General features: G+C 35.6%; 1 protein-coding gene across 2 annotated transcripts in view; it reads right to left on the bottom strand.

Moving 5' to 3' along the window:
- LOC128871910 (peroxidase) overlaps nucleotides 1-21,575 on the bottom strand; it is a 34,566-nt gene extending 12,991 nt beyond the window's left edge. Inside the window, exons 1-10 of one of the 2 annotated variants that reach the window (XM_054114078.1) lie at nucleotides 21,256-21,575; nucleotides 15,644-15,752; nucleotides 15,132-15,462; nucleotides 14,901-15,072; nucleotides 14,660-14,847; nucleotides 13,990-14,600; nucleotides 13,776-13,908; nucleotides 13,545-13,715; nucleotides 13,364-13,484; nucleotides 684-834 (exon numbers count right to left, since the gene is read on the bottom strand). In XM_054114078.1, coding sequence (XP_053970053.1) covers nucleotides 684-834; nucleotides 13,364-13,484; nucleotides 13,545-13,715; nucleotides 13,776-13,908; nucleotides 13,990-14,600; nucleotides 14,660-14,847; nucleotides 14,901-15,072; nucleotides 15,132-15,462; nucleotides 15,644-15,752; nucleotides 21,256-21,367 — 2,099 coding nt within the window. In that variant the 5' untranslated portion in view covers nucleotides 21,368-21,575. Of the gene's footprint in view, nucleotides 1-683; nucleotides 835-13,363; nucleotides 13,485-13,544; nucleotides 13,716-13,775; nucleotides 13,924-13,989; nucleotides 14,601-14,659; nucleotides 14,848-14,900; nucleotides 15,073-15,131; nucleotides 15,463-15,643; nucleotides 15,753-21,255 lie in introns of both variants that reach the window. The other variant, XM_054114077.1, reaches the window with a different exon arrangement.
- Between the last annotated feature and the right edge of the window lie 3,688 nt (nucleotides 21,576-25,263).

Raw genomic sequence — 25,263 nt, 5'->3', positions numbered from 1 at the left:
TATATTATAAGTATAGTCATTTAAAGTGCAAATTTCCGCCAAAACGGTCATCAAAATATCATTTTTCGTTGCAAAATCATATAAGAATTATATTTCTAACTTCAATATGATTTGATATGTACCAGCACTTATGTATGTATGTGAATGAAATTGAATCATTGTTCTCCAATTAATAAGTTATTATGGGTGTGACCGTGGTTTCTGTTCTAATTTAAACTCGTTCGAATCATTTTTTTAAGTTAACAGGACTAAGTTCTGAAAAATAGCAAAACCGTCCCCACGTTGAAACCACGACAAAATCTGCCTTGAAGAAACTTATGAAGTATGTTAAGGAAGCAAGTAAAACGACCTATCCTTCTTAACCATGACATTCGGTTCTACGTTACCGGAACGAGCCGTATTTATATCCAGTTAAGAACTGTCACTTCAGCAGTATTCAGCAGACTTATCAAATTTAATAATTTAACAGAAATATATTTTCTTTTAAAATATCTAAAGTGTCATAGATTGCAGGGCTACCTAAATACAAATAAAATACCGGTATTCTGCACCTGTCTCACTTGAACGGAGAGTATATGACAAACATAAAAATATCATATATGTGTTTGCACTGTTTTAAGGTTACGTTTGCTACTTTATACATACTTGTACAAATATATTCTTAAAAGAAGAGAGGCACTTACTTGTCGGAAATTAAGAGGAATACGCTCCTTGGCACCTGTTGCAATTCGGTATTTGCGCAAAGCAAATCAACGACAGTTACCCCTTCAAACTCTGGTAGCATTTGGTCCCTTAAACGCAACTGCCGCTGATATATTCGAGAAAATTGTTCACCTAGAAAATTAAGTAAAATATTTTAAAATTTGCCACTATTAATAACTCAGTAAACAAAGTTGTATGGCTCTGCTGAGGTCAAAGCATTAAAAAAAAATGTAATCTCTTAAGTTAGTTGAGAGTCCTTAATTACAAATTTTGTAAGAATGGAAAATATACAATCGATGTATTTTGTAATGTTTACATATGTATATAAAATAGTTGTGCATTGTCCACTAAATGAAAATTGCTTATTAGTATCCTTCTAATATATATATATGCAATTGTACTACGCTTCTTCAAATAAAAAATAATAAATAATGAAAAAAATAAATAAAAGTTATTAAAAAATAGTGAAACAAAGGAAAAAAATATCCATACTATATTAGATGTTTTCTATATTCAAATATAGATTTTAGTTAATTTTTTAAACCGTTCTCAGTTTGTTTCCATTTAAGTAAAAACCCCTTTTTTGCTACCATTTTTATCAAAAGGGATATATTTGTTTCCACTTTCTTAACTCTTCTCAAATCCAACCTTTTGTAAGGGGGCGTCAAAACTCTAATGTCACAATAATCGAATCACATTAATAATTGAAGCTTTATTATAGCTCTAGACGCTTTTTTCAATATATATGTAAATATAGGTATATATGTAGATTTCTAACAGTGGATTATCGCTCAACTTTGGTAAATGTAACAACAAAACGTTTTCACACTCCATCTGGCCAATTATGATTAATTACCACGCTAATACGGTTAGATCTTCAGGACTGCATCACAACTCAAACTTAAGTTTTGATTACAACAGGGAATATGTAATTTCCGCTGTCAACTCTAAGCTCGGATTTATCAAGAGAAACTCTCAAGAATTTATTGACTCGCTGGCACTAAAAAGTGTCTTTTCAGGCTTGAGTATTATGGACTTGGGTTCACCCCACATTCTGATCGATTGGAGTGTATTAAAAAAAATTCGCTGAATTTCCTCTTCGCCGAATGTTTTTTCCATCCCAACATAACTATAATTTCCGTTGTCGATTTTGAAATTACGGAGCCTTTTAAACAGAAGAAAAATTCATCGTATTACTATTATAATATCATACATTCATGACATTCAGACTCAAAGAGAAGACCCTATTTTACATGCAATATCGTCGAACAACTTATGGTTTAAATAAACCGATTCATAAATTTGACTCTTTAAATTTATAGAAGGCAGATCTTTAAGCAACCAGAGACAATATATACATATATGTAAGGCTAAACATAACAGCGGCTGCCGTAGCCGACTGCGTTGGTGTGTGAATACCATTCGGAAGTACAGAAGTTCGAAAATCCAAGCACGAAACACCAATTGAGAGCGATCGCTCCGAGAAGGATGTAAGCGCCAAGTATATAAGTTTTTAACTTGAGTCGTTTTTATTTTATCGCGCCAATCAAGAAGAGGAAGAAGTTTTGATTTGAATCCTTGAGGGTCAGGCCCGGTAGATTAACTTATGTAACCAAATAAATAGCCTATGAAACAAAAACATATGTATGTATACATATTTAAAAATAAGTTTTGATTATTTTTTTGTTTTGTATGAATTAATCCAAGTGCATTCCAAATGGTTTTTGATAGCTTTTAACCTCATACCATTGATAGCTTTTACCCATACGCCAAGTCGGCGTATTGAACAAGAATGCCATTGCTTGCGGGCACAGTTTATATCATAACACCACGAATATTATTTAATACAAAAATTTTTCTTATTTGATGTTGATTTGACATGACAATGTAATTTGTACAAAGTCCGGGAATGTTGCTGTGAACAAATTTAAATTCGCTTTCTACTGAGTGCGGCAATCCAGTCACTCGCGCATAATTTTTCATAACGGATTTGTTCGTGGAACTTCATCCCTACCGTGGTCAAATATATATCATATATGCAACAGGGTCGATTTCGCTGAAAATTTGTATATGATCTACCTTAACACAAGAAAGAAGAAATATGAAGTTTTATAACGATCACATTTACCAAGAGAAACAAATTAATATTATATAATATAATGGTTTGAAAAGTGTAATTTTTTTATCAAGCATTTTTCAATTTTGTATAGAACACTATAAACTATTAAAACGTATTTATATACTTAAAAAAAACCGTTTTTCTTTACCATATAAATTTGTTTCAGAGAAAACAAGATCATAATATACTTATACGACTTTATTTTAATACTAGGAAATGCCGGCATGGGTTGTTACGCTTCAATAATTACATAGTTTCGGCGGATCTGAATTTTGAAAGGGAATGGCAATTCAGTGTTTCCCTGCTCGAAATTCTAAATAAAAGTTGTAAAAGATATTATGTTCCACGCTCCACTTGTATTTTATAGGAAATCCATTACATTAAAGAATGCTAAAATATCTTAATCACCCTTTACTGAAAGTAAAGGGTTACATTTTATGGTACTAAATGAGAAATTATATATGTTAAGAATTTAATTGATTCACTTACATATAATATATTAAAAATTAGGGTAAAAACTTTGAAAATAAAAGAAGGCATCTTTGAATTATTCTTTTTATTAATTAGCTAAAAAAATTTGCGAAGACGACCTTATAAAAGAAGAAGATATTCTTCCCTGTGGGAGAAAACCTGTAGGGATAGCCTCCCTCTGTTTCATTTTAAGATAGGTTCTTTTTTGTTGGTTGGTTTTTTTTAGAGACATGGCTACGTTAAAAAGAGAGAAAGTTAAGTCATGGCGTACAGCACGAATGGGACACCTTCCACTCAAATATGCATAATCTATTTGGCTGTCAGTCAAATTCGTTGTCACAACGAGCGAAATGGACCCATTTTGACGGGCCTATAAAGCGCTGGTCATACTGGAAGGGAAGAGACGGAGTACAAAGCAACAAATCGGGAAAAAATGTAAGCCATAATGGCACGTTTCGTTCCCTCACTGACATTTACAATAGTTTTTAAAATTTATATTTATTTACCATTTGTAACCAACAAAGTAGAGCAGAGCTACAGTAATACGTAAATGTGTACGGAAGGATATGAATTAGTATGTATGTATGTATATTTGCACAGTGTATTTCCAAATAATACAAACAACAAATCAACGGGAGTGTCACTTGCGCGCCCACTGTTCCATTTAAAAATATACTATTGCTTTTGGCGCCTAAAACTAACACCACCTGTTCATTAACATATAACCACACGCATTCATTTTACTTACAATATACATATATTATTTATATATATATATATATATATATATATATATAACACCGATTAAAATTTTAGCCTGGAAATAAAAAGGTTATACACCTTGCCAATGAAAACAATTTTAGCCGAGTAGGCAATTTTACAGGAACGTCCTTTCATACTTCAGAATTCTCTCTATGAAGCATAAGAAGAATGGACCTCTTATTTTCGTCAAGCGTTAGCAAGTGGCGAATAGATGAAGCAACTGGCAAAAATTAACACATATTGGCAACGCGGGAATGGAGCGGCCTTAAATTACATAAGATTGTACGACAGTGAGTTTTGCCAGTCTAATGAGCTATATCCATGCTCGCTAGCGGCGAATCTTATAATACGTTCACGTATATGATACATAAGTAGATGATCTACTTTTTCTTGCTTAATTCCCAATCCGTAATTAAAAAGCGAGATTCCCATACAAAATTTCACTCCCAAAGTCTTAGATTATAAAATAATCCTAGATAATAACCATACTTTTGGACAAACCACCCTGTGTTCTCTGGTAATAGATCATTATTTTTACGAGTGACAAGAAAAACGTCAAAGTAACATCTAAATAAAATGGATGCCGGCAAAGAAAATAGGTTTGCAGATATAATTCTAATAAAATGTTTGTTAGGTATTATTTGCTATGTATTAATATAACAGAAAAAAAGCGTGTGTCCATAAACGAGTATCCTCTTATTACTTATTATAAAGTGTAATATCTAGTTTCGAATGGGTATTGCTGCCATAATTTATTGAATCCTCAGTAAACATCGTTTACGGATTTTCTCAAACTGTTTATTATTAGCAGTCAATCCCACAATTAAATTAGCTATTCCTTGTATTTTCTTAATATCCTTAGCAATAATTAAACAAACCAAAAACGCCGAAATATTCGACCAAAATAATTTCTATGAAGAAAAACCTTTCACAACTGTATTGACAGTTGACTGTCAATTTTGCAGGTAATCTGCCATATGTGAACGGGTAGATTAATTTTGTGGGTTTATTAGTAATTAAAGCATATGTGAACGTACTTTTACTCTATAACTTTGTTGTTGCTTTCGCATGCAAATTTTTCGTTAAATTAATAGAACATAGAGATAGCGAGTGGGGAGATGGCGAATAGAAGAGACGTAATATATGATTAGGGAAAAGTTGAGGAGGACTTATTGACGTGGCAATGGCAATTACTGTTTAGTTTTGTTGATTTATGCCGAAATCGCTTGAGCGGTCATACGCCAGTGATGAAGAAAGTGAATATCGATCGAAGCCGAAAAGCCTCTTTTACATTTAAACATGTATGTGTTATTTCAATATTGAGTAGTAGTACGCGAGAACCTGTTATCCCTAGAGGGCGCGTCCCCAGGTGGTGGATAGGGGAACGCCCCCCAATATGGGAGGTGGAGGACATCTCCCGCGAACCACACAGGACGAAGATGTAAACTTCGTTAAAACAAAACCCCCCCAACCCAAGGTGTGATGCCACCCGTGCCTTTTGGGTGAGAACGAAATTAGGTGGTCCTCGAACGGAGCCCTCCTGACACCAGGCCGCCTCAGGTTGTAACGGTGGTCTTATTTTTTTTTATTATTTCCCCGATATCCTGTTTGGTCACCGCACATGGCGACAAGGCGGGGCAGGTGGCCGTACGAAACAGTAATGAACTCAGAAAGAACCAAAAATCCAAAAAATCGTTGCTCATGCAACTTGACGACGCCGCTTCTACCAAAATCGATGGCGCTAACGAGCAGCTCCCAGGAGTGCAGCTTGACGACGCCAATAAATTGTAATATGACCAGTAGCATGGGTCTGAAGGTTGTCCAGATAAACCTGCAGCACTCCCGGATTGCAACAGACAACCTAACCGTTCTTCTGGCGGAGGAGGACGTCGACATAGTATTAATCAAGGAACCCTTGGTGCGTAGTACCGAGGTGAAGGGGTTTACTGGAGACAACCATAACCTCTTCTACAAACGGACTGAATATTTGACATTTGAATATAATTTTAATCCCTTCATATTGTTTACAGCCGCTGACAGTGTTGGCATAATACTGGCTTCTATATACGTGGTACAAGATCGGCCAGCACCACCGAAAGAGGCTCGTCGGCTTGTGCTTGAAGCTAGAAACCAAAACCTGCTACTCGGATGTGATGCCAACGCAAGGCTCTCTCTATGGGGCAGCTCGGAGACGAACGAGGTGTCTTTTTACGATTTTATTATTAATACTAGCCTGACAGTATGTAACAGAGGTAATATCCCCACTTTCACCTTTCCTAGTACGGAGTACTTTTGGGGTTGGAGGGAAGTGATTGATGTTACTTTACTGTCCGGAATGAGTTCAGTAAGGATAGACAAATGGAGGGTCTCCAACAAAAATTCTTTCTCCGATCACAGCTTGATCCTTTACGAGCTGGATCTGAGGGTAGATACACCCTTACCGTATCGAAATCTATTAAGAACTAGTTCAAAAATGGAAAAAGTTCAAAAATGAATAATAGGTTGGTAAGAATTCCGATCAGCCAAATCACTCTCACGAAAAATCTTGAAAGGAGGATTTAAACATTGGAGAAGACTTTCAGTAGGGCCTACAAAACGTCGTGTCCAATTAAATATAGCAAAAAATCTTATCGTCCCTGGTGGAGCAATGAGCTCTCGAAATTTCTTCCCTTAATCCCAGATCAAATAATCAAATTAATCTCAGCTGCTCAATAGGTAATTGGCAACTGTACAGAGGAAGTCAAAGACAGTGCAAAAAGTCAACTAGGGGCGCCAAGAAAGAGAGCTCGAGAGATTTTTGTTCTTCGATCAAATCTACCAGAGGTTCTACAAGGCTCCGCCGTATTTTGTTCAAAGATCATTCCATGGCTTCTTGAGCCAAGAGGCTAGATGATACTTGGACTTCTACGGCTGAAGAGTCTCTAGAACTTCTCTTAAACACTTTTTCCGGGATGTAGCGCTCACGATAGCGATGTTACAGGAAACTCTTGATAATATTCTACCATGGCTACTTGGAAACTTGTTAGATTCGTCTTCATACTAAAGGTAGGCAGAATGGGCATGAATTAGCTAAGGGCTTTAGGCCAATTAGTCTGTCGTATTTCCTTTTTAAAACATTTGAACGGCTTTAAGACATACATATTAGGAGCACGGTGGGGAGCTCTAGTATATCAATTGCGCAACATGCTTACCTCAAAGGCAAATCGGCGGAGACAGCGCTTCACGACGTAGTCCGAACAATATACGGTTAGCTAGCAAGCAAACAGAACACCATAGCAGCTTTTCTTGACATAGAAGGTGCACTGATGCTATCCAACGGGCGTTAATAGACTCAGGGGTGGAAAATTGTATCAGCAATTGGAAATCTCTATGCTAGAAACCAAGATCGTTAGAGCTAATATGGGTAATATCAACATAACTAAGAGATCTATTTACGACCAAATATAAGGTAACAATTTTTACTCTACCACATATAAACGGACAAACCCTCTCACTTTCAACCAGTGCAAAGTACTTAGGGGTAATTCTGGACTTCAAACTTAACTGGAAAATAAACATTGAAGAACGGGTAAAGAAAGCAGAAATCGCTTTATATGCTTGTAAACGTATGCTAGGAAGAAGATGGGGTCTTCAACCCAAGTATACATTATGGTTGTATAAGGCGGTTATACGACAAATTTTAACGTATGGCTCGGAGGTTTGGTGGAAAGCTCTAGAGAGAGTGTACAACATCAAATTACTTGTTTGACTACAAAGACCAGCCTGTGCAATAACAGTCGGTGCAATCAGATCATGTCCTAGGAAGGCACTGACACACGTTATTCCGGTAGATCTACATATCAAGAAAATGGCAACTATGAGTGCATTTAGGTTAAATGAAGTGGGTCGCTGGAAGGAAAAAACTCATGGCCCTGCCAGTCTACTACTGCGGCAAACCCAGTATACCTCGAAGAGGACTCAATACATCGTCCCGATGGTAACATTCAGTAGGAATTTTGCCACTCTCTCTCCATCTAGAAAAGAATGGAAAAGGGATTCTCACTAAACATCTTCGATACAGTCTATACAGATGGCAGTCAAATGGATTGCGATGTTGGAGCTGGCATATATGTATATACTCATAGACTTAAAATTGAAAAATCTGTGCGTCTCCCTAATGCTTGCAGTGTCTTTCAGGCAATCGGTATTCTCACTATTAGGTGCAGTCAATAGTGAAATTTCCCTAAAATACCTCCGAATCGAGGATTGTAGATGGAGAGACCAGACGAAATGCAAAAATAGCAGAACGTTATGGCCCACCTACAACCTTAAGCAAGCCCACCAACCAACCAACCAGTACTATATTTAACCACTGGTTTCAAAAAAATATTTAAATCGATTAAATCGCCACCAATTGTATATTTTGACTTGTATATAACAGACTTGCTGTCAACACTGACGACACTCACAAATTGCCACTTGTGTCTAAATTCATGGTTGGGTGAATTGCATACAAACAGCACGATTACATAAGGGAGAATGTTAAATGTTGGCATTGCAGTCGTTGCACATTAACCGTTACACCAGTTTTGAACACGTATTTACCAAATTGCTTGTAATAAATTCTTCGTTACTTTCGAAATCGTTATGGTAGTTGCATCAGATAGGGAGATTTTTTCTGTGATATAACTTTTATTGGCTGCATATGAATGAGCTAATTACCTTTGATAAATTTAAGACTTTCAAAATATTTATTAAGTCCATCTTTTCGAAAGCTTGGGGCTTCAAATATTGAGGTATTTAGATTATATATTAAGTACGTCGGTATTTTAATATATAAAATGTCTTACACAAAATAATATTACTTGTACAATGTTATATATCCTAAAATAGTAATATTTTTCACAATTCTATGCTTTCCCATTTCGTGCCACATACCAAACATACATATTTGCAAATTGTTTATAAGCTGATTATAGTTGGGGTCTTTAACTTGTATACATTTTACGCAAATAATAATTGAAATACTCGTATTCCACAGTTCAAATTTTTTTACAAGCAAGTATGCAAAAGGCGGCCGCCGTAGCCGAATGGGTTGGTGCGTGATTACCATTCGGAATTTACAGAGAGAACGTTGGTTCGAATCTCGGTGAAACACCAAAATTAAGAAAATCATTTTTCTAATAGCGGTCGCCCCTCGGCAGGCAATGGCAAACCTCCGAGTGTATTTCTGCGATGAAAAAGCTCCTCCTCAAAAAAAACTGCCGTTCGGCGTCGGCTTGAAGCTGTAGGTCCCTCCATTTGTGGAACAACATCAAGACGCACACCATAAATAAGAGGAGGAGCTCGGCCAAATACCCCGAATTATATATATGTATATACAAATGTGCACATGCATGTACACCATAGCAAGCAATAAAAACCTAAAACTTCTGCGAGTACTGGAATAGTTATCTTTTAAAACTACTTATGCATATCTCTAGCTCTCATGTTCATAATTGATAACAACTTTTCTTAAATTTAAGGAATTTTAATTGAAGACCATTGGACCTTGCGCCGTCAACATCTGTCATGTTGAGGAGCGCAAACTCGGAATTGTAGTGGAAGAGAGACTTCGTCGCCAAATACTTTCGTTCACTCCGGTGGAGGAGCGTCTCGCAATAATCCGCATCAAAGTGAAATGTTTTCAACACCTCGCTCTTTTGCGCCCCGGCCCCGACGGAAGAGAAATACGATGCGACCAAAGGTTGATTCCATGAGGGCTGCCCTGCCACGACATAAAAATCGTGCTTGGCGATTTCAATGCCACAGTGGACGAAGAGGGAATTTTTGGTGCCACATTCGGGAAATTTAGCCTGCACAACGAAATATCCATTAACGGGCTCAGGCTGATCGACTTTGCCGAGGCTTGGAACATGGTAGTCTGCCTGTAATGTACATCTAACCACGCAAAGAATGTACGACATCGGAAAGCTGCAATCGCAACAGACAACAAAGAAGATCCGGCACTTGACTCTCATTCCTGCTCTCAGAGAGTACAATCCAACAATTCAGCACGTACGAGCACTGAAGCAACATTTCTGGTTCGTTACGCTGCAACGCAAACAAAATATACTGGCTATGAGGAATTGCTACCGGGAGCTGAAAAGGAAGAGGGACGTATTATCGGAGGGAAGAAACCAAAGGCTGAAATGCGTGAGTGCGAAGTGCCAGAAAGCCCGGTGACTTTTTTGGTTTTTGAGATTAACTCGCATTCCATTTCAACCAAAGTGGATTATAAAACCTGCTAAATATACGTATAATGTTCGCAATACGCATTGTGCAATTTGTTAGTTTTGAGAGAAATTTAGAAAGCGTGTTTTTTTTTACAAAATTAGTTCCGCGCATGAAAAAGGATTTAAAGCAGTGTTCCTATAGGTCTGAAAGTGTCACGGGTATCTGCAGCAAAATATATGAAGAAGTCAAAAATGTTCATAAATAAGTGGGTGCAACGGTATACCGAAGTTAAAAACGTTGACAACTTCGTCGGACAAGGTTCGAAAAATATACCTCTCCAAAGCAAGATCAGAATATCATTGCTTGTGTGACAAAGCCTATTTTATCGTTAGGTGAAACTGAAGCAGGTTTATGGTAAAGTAGTTCTTATGTTTTAAAGACACAATTAGAGGAATTTTACATGCAGGAGTCCTCAAATTCTGAAATACATTGTGAAACCCGCTGCTCATTGGTGTTCTGCTGATAACCGGCAACTTCAACGAACTGTTAAACATATAATAAAATATATTTGGAAGAACTAGCCAACCTTAGATTTTACAAGAGGAGAGCGATCCCAAGTATTGAAGCCGAAGATACATAGAGTGGGAACAGTAAAATGGGATCGATATAGTATGTATGTTGGATTGGGTTTCACGGTCAGCTGATGCCAACTCTATAGAAAATGGTTGGGCAATAGTTAAGCAATAAGTCAAAGGAAAACAAATATGGACGCTCAAACAGTTATCAAGGCAAGTTCGGCTGATGTGGAACCGATTTCTTCCGCAACGCACGTAGAAATTAACACAAAGTATTACTCAGTACAATATACGCAGAAAGTTCTGGGGACTCCATGCTATTCAATTTCCAAACTCGCAGCAGTAATTGACGATCTTTGGACGATGGGCACGACCGCATAAAAGCTTAAACCTAGCCATTTAATCGCCATTGCAGAAGCTGTGAAGACCTCTCACAGAAGGAGACTGTTGAGCGCTTTCTTTTTAAATGTCCGGAATTGGCAGCTAGACGATTAAGGTGCTCCTTTTTCGACAGCCTGGGGCAGTGCTCCAAACTAAATCCCACCAACCTTCTAAATTACATAAACACCTTTGGTTTGCTGTAGATATCTGCTTGTTGGTGTTCTCAAGCGTTACTAAGATATTAATAGAGGTATTTTAAAATCATTGGAGTTTTACACTCTATTTTCGTTATTTTAGTTATTGTTATATCAAAATTAAGAACTGAATTAAAATAAGCTGAAAAACTGAAAAAATAATATAATATAAATGAATTCAATGGAAAAATTTTTATATAATATACAATACTTATATGTATATTTAACAGTTAAGTAATTTGTAATTTGAAAATAACAATGATAAATGACAATTAATTTGTATTTTCTAGAATATACTCATAATTATCAATTGCTTCGAAATGTCTGGTGTCTTATGTCTGGTTCAAAAATATTCGCTTTTTTATGGTTTTCCTCATCAATGGGCCAATTGACTATGTGCCTACTGAAGTAGCTAATAAACATTGGAACATAAGTACATTTGTCCAATTTATGTGTAGTTTGTAGAAACCAATACTAATAGCTGATACTTTTTAACAAGCTTCTTGAAATTTGGGATTTCTTTCGTTATAGAACAAAGAGAAGTCATTCGTATTAGCTCCAACGAACTATTTTTCCCCTCATCACCGCTTTCAGAACTCGAATACATTATTTCTTTTGTTTCTTTGTTTTTTTTTTTGCATTTATTCACGTCCCTCCCGTCCGAATAGAATAATAACCGATTCCTAGTTCATAACGTAGGATAACTCAATAAAATAGTACTCACATTTTCTGTTGTAAATGTCTTCACTAAATAAATTTTAAATTTTTGTCTGCTTACCGGACGAACTGATATTGTTATTCTCACTTGCAGGTTTTGATAAGTAAAAATTTATCCATTAAAAACTTGCAGCTTCCCCTCAAAATGAAATATAACTTTTCCCAATTCAATTTCCCTTTTTTGCAACGGCAAAACGTCAGCAAAAGATATCTATTTGATATCAATTCATCAAGCTTAAGGATTGAATAGGCAGCATACAAGGGTGGTATTTCAAGAGCTAGAGAATTTAGAATGGTAATACCAACCAGAAATATTTTTGGAAGGAATTTTCCTTTTATTATAATCTGGTAGATACTTTCATGCCATTTATTTTTTGAACATGATATCGAGTTACATGGTCCATTCGATCAGTCCAATTTTTGACTACATTTTCCAATAAATCTAAATAATAAATTTAAACTACGGTCATTTGACTTCAATTCTTGCACGAGATCTACTTTATAGGGACGTAAGCCAAGATCCTAAGTAAAAGTTTCAACATAGTCGAAGGATAAAGGCCAATACATGTTGAGAACGACGACGAATTGATAATTCGATCTATTCGATCTTTGAACTTCGCGAACAGATTTCTTTTTTTTTTTCAAAGTAAATTTCAACAATTTGGGAGCATTCTTCTGTCGTTAAACGTTGCCAAAGTATAGTTATCGATATCGATAGTTCTAATGCAGTTAAAAAACACTCTGTAGTAAGCATGTTATGTGAACATGAAAACTCACGGCATTGCTTGATACCGCATGCATGTTTTTGCATCTCTATGTATTATAATATCAAGTTATAAAATTGGCTGACTAATTTTTTAATAATTTTTTTAATTTTTTTACTTATTGTAAGACTTGATTCAGAAAATGCTTTTTATATGATGAAAGTCCTACAAATATTTCTCAAGATCTCATAGTTAAGACCAGGGAAAATATGCTAAATCTGAATTCGCATTTTGTGAAAAATCCTGATGTCTCAGACATTTTCTGATATCATTTTCATTTTCAGCACATCAAATTACATAAGCGGTTCAATTTATTCCAACAGCTTTTTGATTGCCAACCTGTATTATTTCTTTGTAGAAAAAGATATTTCGAACAGTATAGTCTTAGATATTTAAATACGAATGCAATGTTTCTTCCTCCTCTTGGTTAAATGTAGTACAATTGTTGTAGAACTTAGTATTTTTCTCTCAGAAAATACGTACCCAAAATATACTTAAAAGTCGGACCAACTAAAGCACCGAATGAATTAATTTCAGCCATGCCTCCAACCAGCAGATCGACTTTGTTCACATCGCTGTAAATGGATTTCAATTTGTTCAAATCCTGAAAGTCAATTAAATGTTTCAAATATTTATGTGAATAAAATTACTTATTATTACATACATCTATAGCTATAAAACGATCCAGATCCGTCCAGCTTCCGATTTTCTGACTGGTGTAAATCTCGATGTAATTTATATAGCTTTTCAAACCGTGATCTCGACCGCGCTGAATATCATAAGCAAGGAGATCACTATGGGTGGGTCTATTTGTGTTTAAGTTATCTAAAATTAGCTGATATAAACGACCGGGTTATTCAAAATGTGCTATGATAAACTAATTAAAATCACTTACACTGTCTTCATATATAGTATCCAATTTCATAGCAGGCTGATTAAAAATGGATTCAAATATGGAATCTATTTTTTTAGAAGTGTATCCCAAATCGGGTTTATATGTTTGATCAATCAATGATATTATATTCTCGCTGGGAAGAATATTGCTTTAGAAAATTGTATTAAAAGTTATACTATACTTGTAGTCAAAAGCCAAGTAGTCAAAAGCTTACCTGTTTGTATTAGATAAGTAGTCGGAGGTAGTATACTGTAGACGTTGAGCTCTAGTAAAATTGTTTAAGGCATTAGGCAACATCGACAGATAAAAGCGCATTGCTGCTATAGCAAATTCATTCGAAATTCTTTCATCCTCAGGATCCTTACTATGGGATCCTTGTTTTATTTTCACAATAGCGTCTTCACCCAATACAATGGGTAACCACTCGTCAAAGACAATTTTCCTATAGATTTGAGCATTGAGAGTTTTTGCTGTTTGGAAAAGCACTTCATCGCTCCATAATGGATGTCGGGAGGAAAGTTTTTTGGCTATCTGGTTATGATTTCTCATAAATATCGTATAAATTGAAATGGTGAGCGGACTACTATTGACGCGGGAATCTCCCGCCATAAAGCACTGGCCAGGCTGATGTGAGTAATTTTTAAAAGCGCAAAAGTTTCCCAAATTCGAAGTTATCTTAGGTAGTTGATCGGTATAAATTGCTGATCCGCCACCATTTGCACTGCTCTTAATTTGACCCTTGTGGAAATAACGCATGTGCCTTTGTGCTTCATCTGTAAAACCATATAGTTGTGAAAGGTCTAAAAGGGATGACGCCTGATTCAACTGCAATATTTAAAAAATGTATTTCATTATCATAGTTCAGTATATTTGAAGAGTTTTACTTGGTCTACTGCGCCGAAAGTACATTTTGTGCTAACAGCAACAGCGCTGCGAACGTAATTCAAACAGTTGACTTTGTCGTACGTGGATTCTCCACTATTTAATATCAAAGGCACACAAGAAGGATGACGATGGCGCGGACCGAGTTCAAAACTGTCTTTGTTGCAGCATTCGATGTGGCTTCCATCTCCTATAAACAATTACTAATAATTGAATTGTTTTCATTACATTATTAGTACTTACTCATTGAAGTTACAACAGGTTTACTGAGATCATGTTCAATAAATTGTGCCCATTGAATCACAGCTAAATTCTTTTCGACATCTTCCAAATCCCTTATTTTCGTGTTCAAACTCAAACTATGTAATTGTTTGCTTACCAACAAAGGTGAGATAAGTTGATTATCCGAAAACATCTACAATTAATTTCAGTTAAAATATACATGAAATGTGCACACATACTAATATATGCTACCTCATAGATACCATCCTTATAAAAGCGACTTAGTAACCGTCGAAATGAGTTGTGTCCATTTCGGCGGCTTTCAATAATTCGTAAACACTCGTTTAATAACTCGCTGTTTGCTGGAAGTGACTTCATGGCCAAAAAATGCTCGCAATCTTCACCTTCTATGCCATGTGGAGTACATCTACTATTGAACACATAAAGACTGGCTGCCAATAGTTTCCTAGCGATATCATTGTCTCGTCTGGCTTCTTCGTTCGGCAAGGCGTCTAAAAGCTGTACGTGTGATATGCTGCCATTTTCGACAAATACGCGTGATTTAACAAGATTTTCTTCTAGCCTATTAGAAAATTTGTTTATAATACATCTCCATAAATATATAGCAGGTTGGAAAACTAAATAAACCTCTGAAATCACACGAACTAAAAAAAATACCTAGCCTACGGGCAGGACTGATTTGTTAAGTTATTATTTTTGCTGAGTTATTAATTAAAATTTCATTATTATTATTTCGTATTTACCTTGCTTGCCTATTTATAAATTCGATTCCAAAGTCTAAATCAGATTTCCAGTCCTCCGGGGAAATATTACTGAGATATTCCGTGTTTCCTCCGTTGAGTTTTTTAATGTCTATTTATAAAAAAAGAAAAATATTTGTATAAGTGTAGTAGTGTTTCCAACATACATATATGGATGTATTAACAAATAAAAAAGCTAAATCTGAATATAGACGATATCTATCCACTATAGATACAACATATTACGTTGGTCATAGCGCCCATTCCATTACTCTTATTCTTAAAAACCAACATGATTCTTACGTTGGATTTTTTTTTTCTCTAGGCCTTCGTCGTATAAACATCCAAACGGGTGGCCCTAAAACAGTGTCCATTTCGAACGAACAATATCTGACATTTAAAAATTGTAAGATAATATAGATGGAAAGTGTTATGCCTGGAGAAAGCTCGACACTGAATTTCAGCCGCAAAATATAAAGGCTACTGTTGAGCATGGTGGTGTTTTTCAAACGCAGGTATCGGAAGTTATTAATTTTGTAAAAGACAATATAGATAGATTTTAATATCTGAATATTATTAAAGCTAATGTTAAGCAAAGTGCAGAACCGTTGGGTATATTGCATTTTTTTTCTATTACGACCCCAAGCACACCTCCATGGTTGCCAACATGTGGCTCATCTACCACTGCCCTAAAGTATACAGGAACTGAAGGAAGCTCTGAAAACCGAATGGTTCAATATTTCACCATACATATGTATGTAAAAACTTAGTAGAATCTATAGTAAGACGTTTAAATATTAAATAAAAGTGAAATATTAACCATAACCTAAACGCTTTGTGCAACATTTTAAGGACAAACAGTTTTGTACGATTATTCGTTTTGACATAAAGCATTGTTAATAAAATAAGTAAAAAATTAATATAATTTTTTTATGTAAATAAGTGGAGTGGACTCTAAATAAACGACAAAGATGATTTTTTTTCCAAAAATAATTAAGTTCCGAAATATTGTTTTAAAATTAAACTTTCACACTTTGCATCATTACATTATGATCCAAGGTAAAGTCCGCCATGAATTTTATTAGCTATATTCTTTTATTTCTATGCTCAGGTGAATCCACAGTCGTATGAAAATGCAATCGTATAAAATACAAATATCAATAAATACTACATATATATGTACTTGACTCGGCTTTTTCGAGTGATCCCTCATTCAAAATGTATAAATGTTTGGAAAAACTTTAATGTATGTATATTCAAAGATATATATGTGTTATGTATATTAAAAAATCGTAAAGCAACTTGAAGCTTTTTTCATGTGCGGATTTTTACCGTTACTGGCGCCGACTTTTCGACTTGCAAACTTCGCAAATTTGTTTGCATGCTACTCTAAATCGTTTCTTAAAGTGATTTTCATTTTGTGAGAGATCGGATGAACTTTAACATACCGGAGGTAGTCACCGTAGTCTGTGAAAACACAGGAATTAGTGATTCAGATCTTTAAAGATGATAATTCGGAGAAAAATATTGTTAAAATGTGCAGTATATATATTTATTATTGTGTTCCTGTATTTTTTCAAAGTGCCTTCTTGCTATTTTTTTGGTCTCTTCGACTACTGTTGCTATATTAAAAGTCCTGTGGATGTCATCATTGTTCGTGTGCCTGTCAGACATGGTCAAGATTCGAAGAATCTTCGATTGTTGTTGAATTTTTACTAATATATATGAGACTTCTTAGCCGTTCCCCACACCTGTAGTACATATAGCCAGATTGGGTTAATCATAGCTTTGTACACTAATAGCTTGTTCTGTATAGTAAGTCTGGATTTTGTGCTGACTAACCAATGAAGTTGTCGAAGTGTTTCTTTTATTTGTTTGATCTTTTGCTTTATGTGGTGATTCCAATTTAGTTTCGAATCCAAATGTATTCCAAGGTATTTAGTAGTTGGTTTAATTGTAATTGCTTTGTCATTAATTTTAATTGGGACTGCAGTAAATTTTGTTTTGGTAGTAAATATAACCTGTACTGTTTTTTCTTCATTTATTTTTAGGCAGCAATTATCGAACCATTCCTTAACTGCGTTTGTGTATCGCTGCAGTTTTTCAGTAGCGATAGTTAAGCTTTTGTCCGATGCCAGTAGTATTGTATCGTCTGCGAACGTAGCAATTGATGAATTAGTTTCGTCAGGAGATGGTATGTCTGCGGTGAAAAAAACATATAACAGTGGTCCAAGAACGCTTCCTTGCGGAACTCCAGCTATTATTTGATGAATATCTAAACATTGATTGTCATATTTAATATAGAAACTTCGGTCAGTTAGGTAGCTTTTTATGTAAGTAAGCCTTTGTGCCACACTTTGTCAAACGCTTTAGTTACGTCTAAGAATACTGCCGCACAATAACGATTGTTTTCAACGTCTGATTGAATTTTATTTGTAATTCTATGGATCTGTTGGATAGTTGAATTTTTTTTCTAAATCCAAATTGATGATCTGGTATTATACGTTTTTTTTTTTCCGAAATTAGTCGATCATGCAGTAATTTTTCAGCAATTTCAGATATTGTCGGTAGGAAGCTTATTGGTCTATAAGATGATACGGTAGTTGGATCTTTACCCGGTTTTGCCAATGCAATAATCTCTGCCACTTTCCAGAGTTTCGGAAAATATTGCAAGCGAAACATTGCATTAAAAACGTTTCGCGAAAATATATATGCCTTGGTTGGTAGCTCCGCTAATGCTTTTCCTCTTATCAAGTCATTTCCGGGTGTTTTTTTATGGTTTATTCCTTTTTTGATGCAAGCTATTATTTCGTATGTATTCGTCCTTTTTATTTTTGTAAAATCATGCTGGTAGTTGTTTTGGTTGTCAATTTTCGTTTCTTCGTCATTTGATAGAACCTCTTCAAAGCATTTTGCTAAAGTTTTCGCCTTTCCTCTATTGTAACGGCCCATGAATTGTCTTTCTTTAGTGGTGGTTGAGGTTTTATTTGGGTTTTTAATGTTTTAGTACATTTCCATAGAGAGTAGTTTGTCTCTTTATTGGGAGTCAGGTTCTTCAAATAGTTTTCGATTTCTTTGTTATTTGATTTGTTTAAAGTATCCTTTAGAATTTTTGTGGCTAAGTTTAGTTTTCTCTTGTCGTCAGGTGATCTAGTTTTTTGCCATCTTTTTCTTAACTTTCGTTTTTCAATAATTTGCTTCTTCATAGAAATGTCAGTTGCTGCTGTATTTGTTCTATTTGCTTGCTTTGGTGCCAATTTGATCCATATGCAGCACATGAAATACATAATACAACTCTTTATCCGTGCAAATAGAGAGCTTCACAAAGGTCGTAAGGCCCAAAAAAAATTTGTACAGAAGCTGACAAAAAACATGGATATTGAGAAAAATCATGCCAAAGACCAAACCACAAATGTTAATAAAAGAGGTTCAAATGTAATAATAAAATCTCGTAATCTGGATCGACCAGATATTTACAATACGCCAAGTCTTGAAAAAGACCCATGAAAGAAGAATCGACACACACCATCTTTTCGTCGACTTCAAAGCTGCATTCGACAGTACCTCGTACCAGTATCCAGACACAATTGTTTATAAGAGCGTACAATTGTTGGCGTATGCCTATGATTTTGGCATTATTGCCCTTAACAACCGCGCTGTTAGTTCTGCCTTGTCCAAACTGGGCGAAGAAGCAAAGTAAATGGTCTGGTGATGAACGGGGACAAATCGAAGTATGATACCTCCTGTCTTCAAATAAACAGTCGGCGCACTCGCGTATCAGCACCCACGTCCCTGTTGAGTTATGATTTCGAGGTTGTAAGCGACTTTGTTTATTTAGGGGCCATCATTAACACCGATAATAATTTCAACCTTGAAATCCAACGAAGAATCTCTTTTGCCAACAAGTGCTACTTTCAACTAAGTAGGCAATTGAGGCTCTCATGACCGTCCTAATGACAATGTCCGATGAAGCGTCGCTTGAAGTGTTCGAAAGAAAGATTCTGTGGAAGATTTTTGGACCTTTGCACGTTGAGCACGGCGAATATTGCGGGCGATGAGCTGTATAAGCTTTACGGCGACATAGACATGGCACAACGAATGAAGATCCAGCGGCTACGTTGTCGTCCGAATGGATACCATAACTCCCCTTCTGAAATTATTCGATACGGGACCAGCTGGTAGTAGTAGAGGAAGAGAAGGGCCTCCTCTTTATTGGAAAGATCAGATGGACAAGGACTTGGCTTCACTTAGTGTATCCAACTGGCGCCGGTTAACACACCGAAGAAATTACAGACTCGCTTTGCTAAACTCAGCCAAAATCACGTAAGAGGTTATCGCGCCAATTAAGAAGAAGAATAATCCGGATCTCGATAAAGCCAATTTTCATGGAAAAACAGCTCGAAACAAACCATTTGTTTGCAGGTGAATTATGAAGTTCTAGTGCAGTTTACTAAAAGCCATGTCAATAGGTAGGACACCTTTTAAAATGACTTTATTTTTGCTGATGTAAGCAAATTTAATCGTTTTGGTTCTGATGGAAAGACGTTTATCTGGTGCCACCCTAATTCAGCACCGTGGAGGTCGCGTTCTGGTTTGGGGTTTAAATTTATTAAAAAATCAAGACTACTACCCCAAATACAAATCAAATATTGTTCCACTGTTTGTTCTCTTGTCTCCATTTGGTTTAATCGCCACTGCAATCGACCGATCCCAATATAATTGAAAATCTACGAAGGCTTCTTGGGCGATATATGGTATAAGAAAGAATCAAATAAACAACCGACAGTGATTAGAAAGGTCGTTACAAGAGAATGGGAAGAAAATAATACTCGAATATATCAAAAAACTTGTGTGCTCTATGCAGTCTGAGTCATTGTTAAGTTTACTTAACACATTGAATAAGTAGTGAGGTCGTTTTATGCTGTATTTTGTTTTTGTTCTAAATATTCTTCTCAAATCAAAGTAACTTTAAATTCATTTCTTGGTGTTTATAATTCCAATATATGTTTCTTTAAATGAACATTAAAATTTTTTTTGAAAATCTAACTTATGTAAAAAAGGCATACATCATCTTGCAAATAATGAAAGCTATGTATATTCGGAAAAATTTTCCATTTTGAAAGCTTTCCACGCAGCACAGTTGTGAACTTTGAAGCATACAATTTGTCTTCGAGCAGCCCTGGGTTGACCACATTTTGTACAATGTGTGCGTCCATTTCAATAATGGAATTATGGTGAGTAATATATAATAAAATCAATATTACAAAGCTTTTAAAACGCTTAAAAATTATACCAAGTCTTATTATTTCGCGTTTTAAATTCATTTCACTTACTAAATACGAAATTCCAGTTCAACTAAAAATCGCCTCGCCTTTTACGTATTAAACTTTTGATTTAAGAAATAGGCTGTGAAAATTGAATCACGTAAACAGCTTTTAACTGTAAATCGCTATTTCAAATGATTTTTGGTTATCGGACCGTCCTTTAAATTATTACTACTGGTACAATTGTGAATAATAACGTCATTTTAATTATTATCTCCTGCAACATCATAACCTCCAAAAATATATGTAAATCGTTAGTTGGCATTTATGATAAAGGAAGAATCAACTTACTAAGAGCCGATATGAGCATCCAGTTGTAAGTGATCAAGATGAAAAAGGCTGTTTGCAAATGCACATAACTAATTAGTCGGTGATCTTGATAAATGCTCTGCACGCCAAACATGTTGAACGTAATTTTCCTGAAAATTGTCTTTTTCCTGTTTTTGTAAACTTTTTAAATAAATAACTTCTCACGAAACAAAAGGTTGTTTAAAAGTGGCAAATTGTCTATTTGTAGCCCTTTTTGCTATAAGAGTACTGTGAAACTACCTCTCTTCGTAAACGCAGCTTGTAACTGCGCCTACTATATATTTAATAATTCATGTTCGGTAGCAAATAATCACGTCTTGACGCAAGCTTTGAATATTCTATAATTAAACAGATCATTGAAGATAAGAATCTGCTTCGGCCTTAATATGGCATTCTCGTATGAATCCACATACATACATACATATATAATGAAATTGCAATCATTCTGGACACAAAATTCCTTGTAAATTGATATACATACATATAACATATGTACATATACATACACAATCTTGTGTTTTTGTACTATAGATGCACGAACGAATTATTAAAGATCATGACACTACGATCGTCATGTAAACAAACAACAGCTGATAGCTATGACGTCAGCCGTACCTTCCAAAGCAAAAATTAAAAAAAATAGTGAAGGCTTTAAATTAATAAGAAAACTGCGAACTGGTTAAATAATAAAAATTGTCTTTTTTATTTACATATATTATAAATTTTTGTACTTGAATAAAAAAAAATTATATAAAAAAGTACTTCATATATAAATAATTAACTTAAAATTAACTTGAATGTCTAGAAATGGGGGGAAAAATTAGATTTCAACATAAACATGTTCCTTAAGTTTTTTAAATTATACCTACTTTACTAGCAAAAATAATCATGCATTTCCCAAGCAGCGTTCTGATGTTTGTCATCGTTGATTTCTTCCATTTGATTGAAAACCAACACAGAACTCAGAACTTTATCCCACAAGAAAACGAATGAATCAACTGTCAAAAATTGCTTTAAGGTTGGAAATACGAATAAGAAGCGCAAAGCGTGTCGCTAGTACAGGAGACAAATTCCCTTCTCTCTTCCGCGGCCGTCCTTCTCCACCGAACAAAATGTTTCCCTTCCAAATGTTTCCTTTGTGCTAAGCAGTAAAATAAAAATTTAAGTGCAGTGGTTCAATATTCGATATAAACAGCGATCGTTGCATTGTAATCTCAATATTAGTTATTTTTGGGATTTTATTGAACTCACTACGTTGTAAAGATCGGTGCAAGTGCAAATTCTTTAATTGAATGCAGATAAAAGGGTGATTGGAAATGCAAGACTCTGTTGGCAACATTGATATACATATGTGAGGTGGAACAGGGTAGTTCAATCAACGACAGACAACGAGCACTGTAAGCAGGTAGGCGGCTGAAGAGCAAAACGAACCATGAGAACTATAAATTAGATTCCACATTATAGAAGCGTACTCACCTTATAGAGTACGTTTTAAACGTTGTAGAGTATTTCCTTGCATAGGGATTTTTAAAATCTTTTGTATATATGAGTCGAAACGCTAAGTTACTATAGGCCTTCAGAAATATATAAAAAAAATACTATTTACAAAAGTCAATCGACCCAGATCGATGAAATCTGGAACTGTGTTGAATTAGTGGTTTAGAATACTAATAAGTATGAATGCGATTAGAAAAGGTTTGACTAGTGTGCCAACCAAGATAAAAAAGTCGAGTGAAAACCAAGACCTTCCGACTTCTGCAAGAAGAATAAGAAACTTTGCAAAAGCTTTTGGCAAGTCAGTCGAAATGGTATCTGTCTGGATCCCACTTTTTAAAGATGAAGCAGAGAATTCCGAAAACGGTACTAAATTAATTATAGTTGACCGGCCACTAATAAGCATTTCAGCGAAAGAAAGCTTTACTTTAGTAAGTATTTGGAAAAGGTTGTAACAAATTGTCTACTTTAAAATTGGCATATAATTTGAGACTTCATTCCTACTTCCCGACTTAAAGACTGAAGTAAAGGATAATAACGTCAGAGATTATCTAATCTCAGTTAATGAGAGACCGGGATTCAAGGAATCGTATGAAGGGAAACAGACAGAGGCGTTAAAAGTTTCACATCAGTCACAAAGTTAGATTTGAAGTAATCCACAAAAAAGTTGACAGAATTAATGCGCGACTGAGAAATTGTCCCATCAAAGCGCATACAAGTTAAAATATTGGAACAACCTTTCTTAGAACGAATATAATTCCACAAAGAGTTGGGGTTTTTCTTTCAGCTCAATTCCGAATCTACTTAAATATTTATTAAAATGTAATTTATCCGGCCATGGCGGCCGCCGTAGCCGAATAGGTTAGTGCATGACTACCATACAGGTTCGGATCTTCAAGCATAAAACACCAAATGGCAGAAAACTTTATTTCTAATAGCAATCGCGCCTCGCCAGTAAATTGCAAATCTGCGAGTGTATTTCTGCCATGAAAAAGCTCCTCACGCGTACTTTTGGGTGTTTGGCCGAGCTCCTTCTCCTATTTGTGGTGTGCATCTTGATGTTGTTCCACAAATGGAGGAACCTACAGTTTTAAGCCGACTCAGAACGGCAGATATTTTTTATGAGGAGCTTTTTCATGGCAGAAATACACTCGGAGGTTTGCCTTTGCCTGCCGAGGGGTAACCGCTATTAGAAAAATGTTTTTCATAATTTTTTTTTTGATGTTCCACCGAGTTTCGAACCAACGTTCTCTCTGTGAACTCCGAAATGACAGAAAACTTTATTTCTAATAGCAATCGCGCCTCGCCAGTAAATTGCAAATCTGCGAGTGTATTTCTGCCATGAAAAAGCTCCTCACGCGTACTTTTGGGTGTTTGGCCGAGCTCCTTCTCCTATTTGTGGTGTGCATCTTGATGTTGTTCCACAAATGGAGGGACCTACAGTTTTAAGCCGACTCAGAACGGCAGATATTTTTTATGAGGAGCTTTTTCATGGCAGAAATACACTCGGAGGTTTGCCTTTGCCTGCCGAGGGGTAACCGCTATTAGAAAAATGTTTTTCATAATTTTTTTTTTTTGATGTTCCACCGAGTTTCGAACCAACGTTCTCTCTGTGAACTCCGAATGGTAGTCCGCACCAACCCATTCGGCTACGGCGGCCCCCATTCGATTTGCACGAAGTATAAATTCCGGTTTCACGGATAATAGAAGTAAATCACAATTAATAGAAGTATGAAGTCAATGAGTCAGGAAGCCTGTTAACAGATATTCCCAGTGAATTTGGCCTTCATTCATAATTGAGGTTCAATCGTAGTTTACTTTATTTAATTACGTTAATAAAATTTACACTTCTTGGTTTATTTGATTTACAATAATTTAACATTTTTTATAAATTAATTAAACTGTAACGTTGATACCACTCAATCCATTTGGCCTTTAAATTTTCTCACACCTATTGCTTATCGAAAATCGTCAAAATTCAAAGCCATTTCATAAACTGCATTCATTTGGGAAGCAATTTCTAAAAATTCCAATACAACCTCACTAAATACTTATCCCAAATAACATTTATAGGCTTTTTTCAAAATTGATAGAACACAAGATTGTGCCATTCCATAAACAAACGAAAATAAGAGCAATATGAGCGAAAGCTTCACAGCATGCAAAGAAGAAAGGTTTGTAGACATAAATCCATATTAATTATGCATTCATACTACAGAAAAAAGCGTGTATCCATAGACAAGTTAGCCTGTTATCGCTCATTATAGAAACAATTATTATTGAAGCTTAGAATCTCTAGGAATGTAATACCGAATGATAAAGAAAGTTTAAATAGTAGCGGTCGCTCCTCGCAGGCAATGGCAAATCTCCGAGTGTATTTCTGCCATGAAAAACCTCCTTGCTGTTCGGAGTCGGCTTAAAACTGTGGGTCTCTCGAGCTTGGCCAAACACCCAAAAAGGGCGTAATGTTGAAAAAATCACAAACCTTAAGTCACT

Source organism: Anastrepha ludens, chromosome 2 (assembly GCF_028408465.1).
Source record: "Anastrepha ludens isolate Willacy chromosome 2, idAnaLude1.1, whole genome shotgun sequence".
NCBI lineage: Eukaryota > Metazoa > Arthropoda > Insecta > Diptera > Tephritidae > Anastrepha > Anastrepha ludens.
The sequence above is the reverse complement of the archived record's forward strand: the minus strand, read 5'-3'. Positions and strand labels throughout refer to the sequence as shown.